The sequence below is a fragment of the Manis javanica genome, chromosome 10 (genome assembly GCF_040802235.1).
Source record: "Manis javanica isolate MJ-LG chromosome 10, MJ_LKY, whole genome shotgun sequence".
NCBI classification, from domain to species: domain Eukaryota; kingdom Metazoa; phylum Chordata; class Mammalia; order Pholidota; family Manidae; genus Manis; species Manis javanica.
Genome location: NC_133165.1, coordinates 116,352,089 through 116,362,550, shown reverse-complemented (window position 1 = coordinate 116,362,550; position 10,462 = coordinate 116,352,089). Strand labels below are relative to the sequence as shown.

The 10,462-nt window shown below is 63.4% G+C and overlaps 1 protein-coding gene across 5 annotated transcripts in view; it reads right to left on the bottom strand.

Annotated features, from left to right (window-relative positions):
* Positions 1-393: 393 nt before the first annotated feature.
* The window catches only part of GRAMD4 (GRAM domain containing 4), a 73,903-nt gene continuing 63,834 nt past the window's right edge, over positions 394-10,462 (bottom strand). For 4 of the 5 annotated variants that reach the window (XM_073214051.1, XM_073214053.1, XM_037006763.2 and 1 more), the window contains 10 exons: positions 9,701-9,749; positions 8,420-8,491; positions 8,070-8,113; positions 7,718-7,827; positions 6,936-7,090; positions 5,329-5,473; positions 4,464-4,557; positions 3,714-3,798; positions 3,144-3,212; positions 394-2,705 (listed from right to left, as the gene is read on the bottom strand). In XM_073214051.1, the coding sequence (XP_073070152.1) occupies positions 2,601-2,705; positions 3,144-3,212; positions 3,714-3,798; positions 4,464-4,557; positions 5,329-5,473; positions 6,936-7,090; positions 7,718-7,827; positions 8,070-8,113; positions 8,420-8,491; positions 9,701-9,749 (928 nt within the window). In that variant the 3' untranslated portion in view covers positions 394-2,600. The remainder of the gene's footprint in view (positions 2,706-3,143; positions 3,213-3,713; positions 3,799-4,463; positions 4,558-5,328; positions 5,474-6,935; positions 7,091-7,717; positions 7,828-8,069; positions 8,114-8,419; positions 8,492-9,700; positions 9,750-10,462) is intronic. The other variant, XM_073214050.1, reaches the window with a different exon arrangement.

Here is a 10,462-nt window from a genome sequence, read left to right as displayed (position 1 = left end):
AAACTCCCACAGGGTAATGGCCCTGCTCTGTGCTGCCACCCAGTACCAGGCCCTGGATGCCCTTCCCTGCCAGCTTCTGCACCCTGGTCACTGGCCTCCCGACCGTGGGAACCAGGGCCCCTCCCTCCCCATCCCAACCTCCTGATGTCCATACTCCCCACCAGGACCCTCCTTCATGGCACCTGTCCCAGAGCCCACCCCTGCGTGCCCACCTCACCGTCCAGCCTTCACCCAGGTGGCCCTGGAGCCAAGCCTGCCTGCTGTCCAGCACTGGTGGCTGTGGGGACTCTGGGCTCCCCAGGGGACAGTGTTGCTGGCCCAGGCCACTCCAGCTGCCCACCAAGCACCAGGGCCCTGTCAGGGAAGCTGAGGCCCCCCTCCTAGCACAAAGCATTTCAGGTTTAAATAAAAACTATAATTTATACAAGACTTTTTCTCTAAACAAACATGGTTTTCTTAAAAAAATGTTACAAGGGGATTTTTTTCATCGATTCTTCGTACAGTACAATACTTTTGTTGAACAAAAGTTACACTTGTAATGATTATTTACAGATCCAAAATAGACTCAAGCTTCAGACATAAAAAATTTAACATTCATTGTAGTTCAGTGATTAGTCATAGAAATTAAATATCTGCCAGATTCACACAATGCAATAAAAACTGGCTACCACCGCCGGGGAGCCCAGAGCCTGCGCAGGTCCACACTTGTCCTGGGCCAAGAGCCAGCCTGCCGTGGACCCCGCACGCGGGGCCGGCCCCTCCCTGCTCGGCACCCTCAGCCCTCCCCGGGCGGGAGCTCGGCAGCCACACCCCAGCGCGTGGCAGTTTTCATCTCCCTTTCTCAGAAGGGACTCGAACTAAACCACCAGCCCCGGCCCCGCCATGCTCAGAGGTCCGTGCCCTCCCCTCGGCAGCCCCGGGGAGGGCGCTAGGCAGGACTGGTGGGCGTCAGCCCTGAGGCCGTCCCTGGGGGCAGGTTGGGACCCACTCTGCTCTGTGTCCCCCAGGTGTGCCGAGGGCTCCGTGGAGACGAGGGCCGGTCCGTCTGCACTGACCGCGGGGCCAGCGCCAAGAAGCGGAGTGGGCTCTGCCTTACCAAGGCCAAGGCTGGTGTGCTGGGGCTGATGGGTGGCACGGTGCCCTCGGCGCCCACTGACCGGGCAGGGTGTGCGCATGACTTAGCTGGTGGTGTGCCCCGCCCCCGGTCACACCCCAGGCCCACCCCTGGGGAGGGGGTCACAAGCCATGCCACCAGATCTCACCCAAACCAGCAAATTAGGGTTGGAGCAGAAGTAAAAATTACATCTGAAAAATGATACAAAAATAAGAAAAACAGCTTGCTCTCTGTAAAAAATATAATCTTCTGTTTCTTCAAAAAACAACAATCTCAACAACACCTAAAGGACTCAGGAGAAGCCGAAGGGCAGGAGTGACCGGAGCTGGACAGCGTGCCGACCGGCAGGGTGGTCATGGGGACCACGCATCCTTCACAAAGGTCACAGGCCTGTCCCAACTACATGGGCTCTCGGGCTGGTCCGTAGTGAGCTGGGCCTGCAGGGCAGCCGCGCTGGCACCGGGGGAGCAGGGTGGTCCCCGTGTGTGCCGGCCCACATGCCGTGCTGGAGCAACAGGGTCAGACACCAGGGGTCGGACTGCCCAACCCCAAACCTCTGGGTCTGCTCATGGTCACTCCCCACGCCGGTGGCCTCCCGAGGCTCCCTGTGCAGCCACACGGGCAGGCCGTCCACAAGCGTGGCCACCACGGGCCTAGGACTCCTGTTGGCCCTGCTCACCCCTCCCTCACCAAGCTGGCTGTGTGGAGACACCAGCCGCGCCCCAGCAGGTGTTGATCTGAGAGTAACCGAGGGTCGCAGTGCCCCCCTAAGCCCTGGCAGATGTCCCCCAGGACCGTCCAAAGAGCAAAATGTTAAAAAGACATGCTTCCACCCATAAGCCACTGCCTGCCCTCGCCGGCAGCCATGCGGTGATGGGGCCGGGCCTGACCCTGAGGCCCTCCCGGCCAGCCTCGCTGTCCCCACAGAAGGCTGCGCAGAGTGTAAGGGAGCCCACATGGCACCACCCGCAGGCCTCCCTCCAAGGACCGCGGCAAGGAAGGCCTCACCAAAGGGAGACAGGCTGGCCCACCGGGGGCGGCGGGTGAGGGGGCCCCCGAGGGGGACTGCAGACCCTCTCGGCTATGGCTTGGGCATGGAAGAGCTGGTCTCCGCAGAGCTGGGCTGCATGGCTGGTGCAGGGGCTCTGTCCAGGTGGGGACAGAAGGAGCAACTCTGCTCGGTGGCAGCCACGGCGATGCGCATTCCGTGCGCCGTCCTCTCAGGGACCTCTGAGGACCCTCTGCCCTCCGTGCCCACAGGTGTTGGTGGGATGTGCCTCACCCATCAGGGGGGCTGGCACCACTTGAGGGCCAACCCCTGTGCCAAGGGGTCTGTCAAAAGCAGGGTCAACATGACAGAAATCACGGATGGAGGGGAATTATTGCAAAAGATCATGAGGATGTCCGATTTCTTTTCCACTACCGAACAGTTTAAAAAACAAAAACAACCACCACCGCTCCCAGCAACGCCCCAGCAGAGTCAACACTAGCTGTCACTTCCAGAGGCGGCCGCTGCGGTCATTTTCACGTACTGGCTGAAGATGGTCTCGAAGGCCTCATCTCTGTGCACCATGGCGCCAAACACCAGCGGCTGCCAGGGAGGAAATACCACAGGTAACCGTGCCCACAGCCAGGATGGGTGAGGACAGGGCCCCCTCCCCCAGAACACACATACACACACCTCAACTGGCCCCGGGCCAGGTCCACGTGACTCACGTGCAGCCCGGGTGCACAGGGCCGGATCCCCCTCCCACCCAGAGGCTGGGCTCCTGGCCTTCAGAGAAACTGAGCCAGAGGCAGGGGCCTGGTGTCCCGGCTCCACCCTCCCTGCTGAGTGGCTGGGCTGGGTGGTCCCCCGGGGGCTTCAGTCCCCCAGACCCAATGCACCATGAAGCTCCTGCTGCCGCAGGGAGGGAGGGTAGGTGGGGGCTCCTTGGTAACCCCACCACCAGCCAAAACCCCAGCCAGTCTGGCTCTGACCCATAGGCCTGGGCCCAGCCCGCCCTCCCCTAGCCACCTGCCCACTTACTTTCTGGGTTGAAGGTGTGGACACAGCAATCCCCATGCCTGAGCCCGGGAGGACTGAGAGGACCTTGTACTAAGGGATGACAGCACCCGTCACCATGGCCCCATCCTGGGGACAGAGTCAGCCACCCTCCCCACCCAGGCGTCCTCCCCCGAGGAGCCCACAGATGGCAAGAGCCACGGGGTCCAGGCCTGTCCGGAGACAGGAGGACCAGGGTGGCCTGTGATGGAGAAACCAGGCCTGCAAACGCCACGCCAGCCTGTCCCTGACGGCCCGGCCCCTCGCGGCACACTCCCTTCCTGACTGCGTGAGGACACCGGGCGCTGGCCCCCGGGGAGGAGGGGAGGCACCGGATGGGGCATGGCCTGTACATGGGCGCCCCCTGTAGAGCCTCCGGGGGGGCAGCCCCTCCGCGGGCAGAGGCAGGGCCTGGTCCCCCAGCAGCACCCGCCCACCCCGCCAGACACCCGTGTGCCTCCCCACCCCTCCCATCAGCTCCGGGGCCCTGCGGCTTCCCTCTTCCTGAAGTGAGGGGGGCTGGTGAGGGAGGGCGGGGGTGGAGGGCACACCCACCTTCTGGATGTCTGTGATGTCCACCAGCTTGATGACTTTATTCCTCTTGGAAGAGCCGGATTTGGAGCTTTCGAAGCACAAGTAACTACCCGGGGAGAAAGGGGCAGAGGCGCCATCTGGCGACTGAACCAGTGAGGACCCTGCCTGGGCTGCGGCCACGCAGCCCCCAGCGGGATGAGGGCAACGCCCAGAGGGCCCCCCACTTGTTACTGCGCACTGGGCTTCTACAGGCTGAGTTTCCTGGCTTTTTAAAGACTAAAATCCACTGCTCCACACGGAACCTATTTACAGTCCCGTGACATTAGCATCCTTGGGAGGCCCAGTGAGAGACAGGAGTGTCCCTGGGGCCCTGCTGGGGGTCCCCTCTGCCAGCTCTGTCAGTGAGGCAGTAGAGAGGAGGTGCAGGCCCTCGGCCTGGGTGTGGGGACAGGATGGCAATGGGCCCCCGAAGCTGAGAACCTCAACTTGCTCCCCAACTCCTACACCTGGCAGGGAGGCCTCAAGGATATGCTCCCTGTAGGGGAGAAAAGGCAGAGCCCCCTGTGGGCCCTGTGCCCCATAAGGAGAGACACGAGGGCTCTGCCTGAGCCCGGGGCAGTGGCTCTGCCAGGTGGATGCACAGCACCCTCAAGACCCAACCCTTCATCAGCAGCACCCGCCAGGAACCGGCCCTGGTGAGGAGCCTCCTCTGACCTGGGCCACCCGGCGGGCGCCCAGCTCACACCCCTTCCCAGCCGCGCCAGCACTCACTTCTCGGTCACGTACAGGACCCCGTTCCTGATGTAGTCTGTGGGCATTTTCCGGTCCCTGTTTATCAAGCAGCAGCGCCAGCCATTCTCGCACACTAATGGGGACAGAGGCGCCTGCAACAGTTTCCCTCTGGAAATACCTGCTACCCTCTGATTTGTTCCAGAACCCTCAGCTCGGGTGCCTCAAAGATGCGCGAGCACTCACCCTCCGCCAGACAAAACCCACAGGGACGGAGGGTGCAACCCGGCCCCCCAACACAGTCTTGCAGGCGTTTTGGTTTTTTAAAGGAAAAGCATACAGTTTAAACAGCAAAATAAAGTAAGTCAAACTGTGGTGGGGACTCTCCTAGCACCTGCTGTCATAGCGCAGCTCAGCGGGAAGAGAAGGTCACAGCAAATTCCCCAAAGTTCTCTTTCTGCACCCGGCCTCCCGCACTACACACGGCCAAGCAGCCGTGAAGGCCCGGCAGGTCGGGAGTGCGGGGACGGCCTGCTCGGAGGCCACTTGGGAATGGGCCTGAGCCACCTTGCACCACCAGCTCTCCAGACGGGCCGCGGCTGGATGTGCCCAGCCTGGAACTCGGCCGGTCCCTGCCTGTGGGATGCCGCAGTGGCCCGCACTGAGCCAGGCTCTGCTGGACTCTGTCTGAATTTCTGCTATTCAAACATTTACTGCAGAGAAGGCCACTCTCCATGTGGGCCCAGAGCACACCGTCTCCTCCACCCTGCCTGCCCAGGACGGCTGGGAGCAAAAGGCCACCCACCCAAGCCCCTATGGCTTGTCCCTGCCATCTGTCCCCAGGGACACCCTGGGGGGCCGGGTCACCCCACCTGGCCAGGGCAGGTCCCAGACCTATCACACATACCGGCCAGCGGTCGCTCATTTTCTGTCAAGTTAAAGATTTCATGGAAATTGCCCTTCTTGGTGCCGTGGAAGCGCCCAGCGTCCTCGTCCCTACTCAGGCCGGCTGGCGCACTGGAGACGTAGCTCCGAGAGGTGGCTGCCTGCAGCTGCCAAGAGGGCACACACCTAGTCACCATGTGGTGCAGGGAGAGGGGCGGCTGGACACCCATGCGCCCTCCGGCACCAGCTGCAAACGCAGGCGGGGAAGGCAGGTACACCCAGATGGGGGGTGCGCAGGGCCCTGGTGCCTGGTCCTGATGTGGCCCCCAGCCCCGTGGCTGAGCCTGCACCCCAGGCAGTCCAGGCCCTGTGCCAACAGGTGCTCGGCACACACCAACACTTCAGAAATCAGAACTGGTGGCGAGACAGGCCACCAAGAGCGACACAGCCAAACAGGGTCACCACACAGCGGTGCACAGCATCAGGGCACAGTGGGGGGGCCACCACACCCCCACACCCGGTCCTGCCCCAACAGCTGGCCGGAAAGGAGACACACATGTGTGGCCGCAACGAAAGAAAAGCGGGCGCACAGGACACGAGGCCAGGAACACAGCAGCTGAGCAGTGCTGCGCGCGCAGACAAGGCCATGTGACAGCTCGGCAGGCGTCCCCGTCCTGGGAAGCCCCTGTCCGCACTCCCCTTCACCCTCTGACAGCGGCCAGCGCTAGGTGGTCTTGACCCCAAGAAAGCAGTCGCGGCCACCCCGGGGCTAGGCTGGGGCCATCTCCCCCATGCAATTAGGGAGCGGGCTGCCTGCCTCTGTGCCTCTTCCCTCAGGACCACCTGCACCTGCACAGCACAGCCTGAGGCGCGGGGCCGCTCACACCTGGCAGGTGTGTCTGGGCCTCCATCAGGCTTTGTTGTCCCAGAACCCAGGGAGCCAGACCCACACCTGACCCAGAGCTTCCCTCCCACTGACAAGCACCAGCAGGGCGCTGGACACCCCTCCTCAGAGGGCACTGACACGACTCTGCGGCCTGATGTCACCTCCTCCAGGAAGCCCTTCTAGACCTCCCCAGGAGTCCCATTGGGCACAGAACCTCTCAGGAGAACACCTGGGCCACTTTTCCTCCACACCCTGGTTTGGTTCACATGGCCTTCCACCGCGGATGACACACAGCCCAGGACCAGCCCGAAAGCCAGACGCAGCCTCTCGCAGGTGCTGCCTGGGCCTCAGGGCTGAGGATGGTGCGGGAGCTGCACCCTCCCAGGGCTTCCTGCTCCCAAGGCCCCTGGTCTCTCGGTGGTCATGGCCAACGCCCCACATCTGCCTGTGCTCGGCCTGGGGGCCTGCCCGGCTTAGCGAAGCCTGGGGCCTCCAGGTAACTGAGGCCTCCATCTCAGCCTCGGAGCACCACGGGGCCCCCAGGGCTGGCCAGCCCTAACAGAAGAAGGAAGGGCTAGGGGGACCTGGAAGCAGAGCAGCAGGTCACACAGACCCCCCCACCCCCACCCCACCGAGCTCTGTTTGACGTTGTCTGTACGCAGATTTGGGAAGAGATCAGCTTCCCCACGAGGCAGGGCATGGGGGTGGGGCGGCAGCCTCCTCCCCAGCCTGGGGCGGCTCACCCTGCGGGATACAGAGGCGCCGGAGCGCTCTTTGAGCTGGGGGTCTGTGGGGAGGCTCCTCCAGACGATGTAGGGAGTGTCATATTTGGCTCGAAGTCTCGGGCAGCGTTTGAAGATAAAATCGATGAGGAAAAACTTGATGCCAGCATAGAGTCCTGGAGGGGAGAACAAAGCCGAACCTCCAGGAGACCAAGCCACGCTGCTGTCTGCCCAGCCCGGCCACCCACAGCCCACACCGGAGCCCTCCAGCCCTGCGGGGGGCAGGTAGGCCAGGGCACATGGAGGGCCTCCTAGAAAACACAGGGCCGGAGGGTGAAACAGCCAGGTGACCCCAGCTAAGGGGCGGAGGTCTTTTTTTTTTTGACACCTCAGGCCAAACCGTAAAACGGCCTGGAAAACTACGCAAACCAGGAGCTACTATGCCCCCAGGCAGACATGAAGGAAAACTTGGGCCAGTCCCCAGGCTGCCGCACTCTGCCTGGGCGGCCTGCACCCCAGCCCACCAGCTCCCCTTGCCCGAGGGAGCCCGACTCCAGCAACGACAACCCGGTTTGCAGGTTTCTGCTGGGCTTCATTTCTCCCCAGTGTGCGCCTTCCGAGGGACAGCCGCGGGCGAGGTGCCGGGGAGGGAAGCCCAGGGCGAGCTGGCGGCTGGCTTCCAGGGAGCACACCACTCTGAGCCGCTTCCGGCAGACGTGTGGGGCAGGCGGGCGCCAGGCCACCCTGGTGCTGCATTCCCCCCGTGCCCGCGGCTCCGAGCCACAGGAGTGGCGCATCCTTACCCACGGCTAGTCCCAGCAGACGGTAGGGGAAGAAGCACGAGGCGAGGAAGGCGGCCCACAGCGCGACGTACAGCTTCTGTGTGGTCTCAGGCTGGACCCACATGAACAGGCTGCAAGGGAGAGGGGCTCAGCTGGCCAGCTGCACCCACGCTGGGGGCCATACCCATGCTTGGGGCCAGGGGCTGAGCGACCACTGGGCTTGGCCAGGGGCCACACCCATGCCGGGGGCCGGGCAACCACCAGGCTTGGCCGGGGTCGGCACGCACACAGGGCTGGGGGCCGGGGCCGGGAAACCACCGGGCTTGGCCGGGGTCGGCACCCACACAGAGTCGGGGGCCGGGCTACCACCTACTTCTTTATCTTTTCCAGGATGTCAGCCGTCTTGCCAAAGAGGTTCTGCGCGAAGGGAAACTGCGATTACCAGAGCCCGGCTGCACATCCACACGGCAACACTGGGACCCCAGCTCACACGGACCCCCTGCCCAGCCACACCAGGCTGCTTGAGGGGTGAGGGGTCCAGTCTGTGGAGCCTGGGAACTCACTGACAGGGACCCAGGCCCGACCCCCTCCCAGGAGCTGGCTGGGCCCTGGCCAGGGGCTCCAACTGCCAGGGCACCAGCACCAGGCTGATCCTGGGGGCCTGGAGTCTTGGGGTGCTGGGGCCCCCACCAGGTGGGGGCAGCACAGACACCCCAGCGGTACCTGTGCTTTCTGGGCAACATCCAGAACCAGCTGGAACTTCTCAGACACGGTCAGGTCTTCCTTTGGCGGTTCCTTTGGTGGGGAAGAGCTCTCGCTGAGACTCGGTGCAGGGAAATCACTGCCACAACTGCGCGAGGCGCCCGGCCCAGGACCGGCTCGCTGTGCCGCCCGCCGGGCAGGGGGCTGTGCGCAGACATGCCCTGCACCCCAGACGGCAGGGGAGCGTGGGCATGGCAGCCCCCTCAGCAGGCAGGGCGAGGCTCCGAGTCACCCTTCCCTTCAAAGGTGCCTCTGAGACCACGTAGCCCCCCCACTCCTCACTTTACAGGCAGGGAAACTGAGTGGGGCAGCGGGGCCTGACCTCACGCGGCTTGTCTGAGTCCAATCAACAAGGACCTCCAAAGGGCCTCCTGGGCGGCGGGGCCTGGTGGGCACAGGCCTGCCTCCTGAGACGCCCTCCCTGACCCTGTCTAAAGGGGCCCTACAGAAGCCACTGCTCCCAGCACCCCTACTGTGAGCTCCACAGCTGCACGCCCTCCCTGACCCTGTCTAAAGGGGCCCTACAGAAGCCACTGCTCCCAGCACCCCTACTGTGAGCTCCACAGCTGCACGCACGCACACAGTGTGCGTTCAAACACCTGACGGGGCTCACGGAGGACCCTGGCCTCCCTCCTGCCCATGCCTGGTCCAGAGCTTCTCTCTAGAGATGAGGTGGCAAACTTTTTCTCTAAAGGGCCAGAAAGAGCAGACACTCGTGGCACTGTGGGCCACACAGTCTCTGTCACAGCTCATCACCTCGGCTGTGGCCACCCAAATGCAGACAGGGCGGTGTGTGAACAAACAGGCATGGCTGTGTGCCAACATAGCTTTATTCACAAATCAGACGGTGGGCCGGCAGGGCCGTGGCCACAGTGTGCAGCTCCCTGCCCTACATGCCCACTGGCCCAGCCCACGTGCAGCAGCCCCTTGAGCCTCCCTGCCACATCACGTCTCCTGTGGAAGGGTCAGCAGGACAGGCCGGGGCAGGGCAACCTGCTTCCTGAAGAGCTAAGCTTGGCCAGTAAGGGGTTGGGAGCAGGGGCGGGAGGCCACAAAGGGTCAGGGTACTGTCATCTGGCTTCCAGGCTTGGGGGGGCAGCTGGCCTTCTGCTCCCCAGCTTCTTCCAAGGTGGGGCTTCCAGAGGGCATCCACACAGCTGTAGCCCCCCCGCTACAGTGCCAGTGGGCCTAGGCCCCGCCCAGTGGAGGCCGGGCGCTGTGCCCCCCCACCCCAGGACTCACCACCACTTCAGACACTTCGGGCACAATGCTCCACTGGATCCTCCAGCCCCTGGCAAGCAGCAGACAAGCCTATTAAAACCGCGTCGTCTGTGCACGGTGCAGTTAGGGGGTGACATTGCATCCCCAGCCCTGAGTGCCCCATGGGGAAGCAGCGTCCCAGAAGGCCAGTTGGCGGGACATGGGGGCTTCAGAAACCCCCTGCCATTTGCCCCTGAGACCACTCGGGTCACCCCTGGCCCCTCCCCTGGGGGCCTCGCCAGGGTGGGGTCACATTTAGAAGAACTCAGAGGTAACAGGCCTTTCCAAGTAAGCCAGGGAAGGACCGAGGCCAGTCCTTTAGCTAAGCAGCCATGTGGACACGGCCCCCCTGCAAGCAGTGACCCTACGAGGAACGAGGGGACTGATGTAACTAGGCACAGACGCCCCCAGGAAACTAGCCCAGGAAGTGTGATCTTACAAGGGGCTGAGTAAAAATACAGACTGCAGGGTCTCGCAGGCTGGTTGGAAGCCGAGCTTCACTGTGGGGCAGTGACCCCGGGCTCAGACAGACCCAGGAAGGCCCAGGGACAGGGGCTTCCCAACAGCTCCCCAGAGCCTGGCGGGGGCTGTCGGAGACCACAGAGGACCAACATCACACGTGGACCCGGCCAGGGCCCTCGGACTCGGCGCATCTGGCAACGAAGGGCAGCCCCACCAACACCCCCACCGCTGGGATGTCACCACTGAGGAGGAGGGGCTGGAGGGACCCTGAGCTGGCACCCG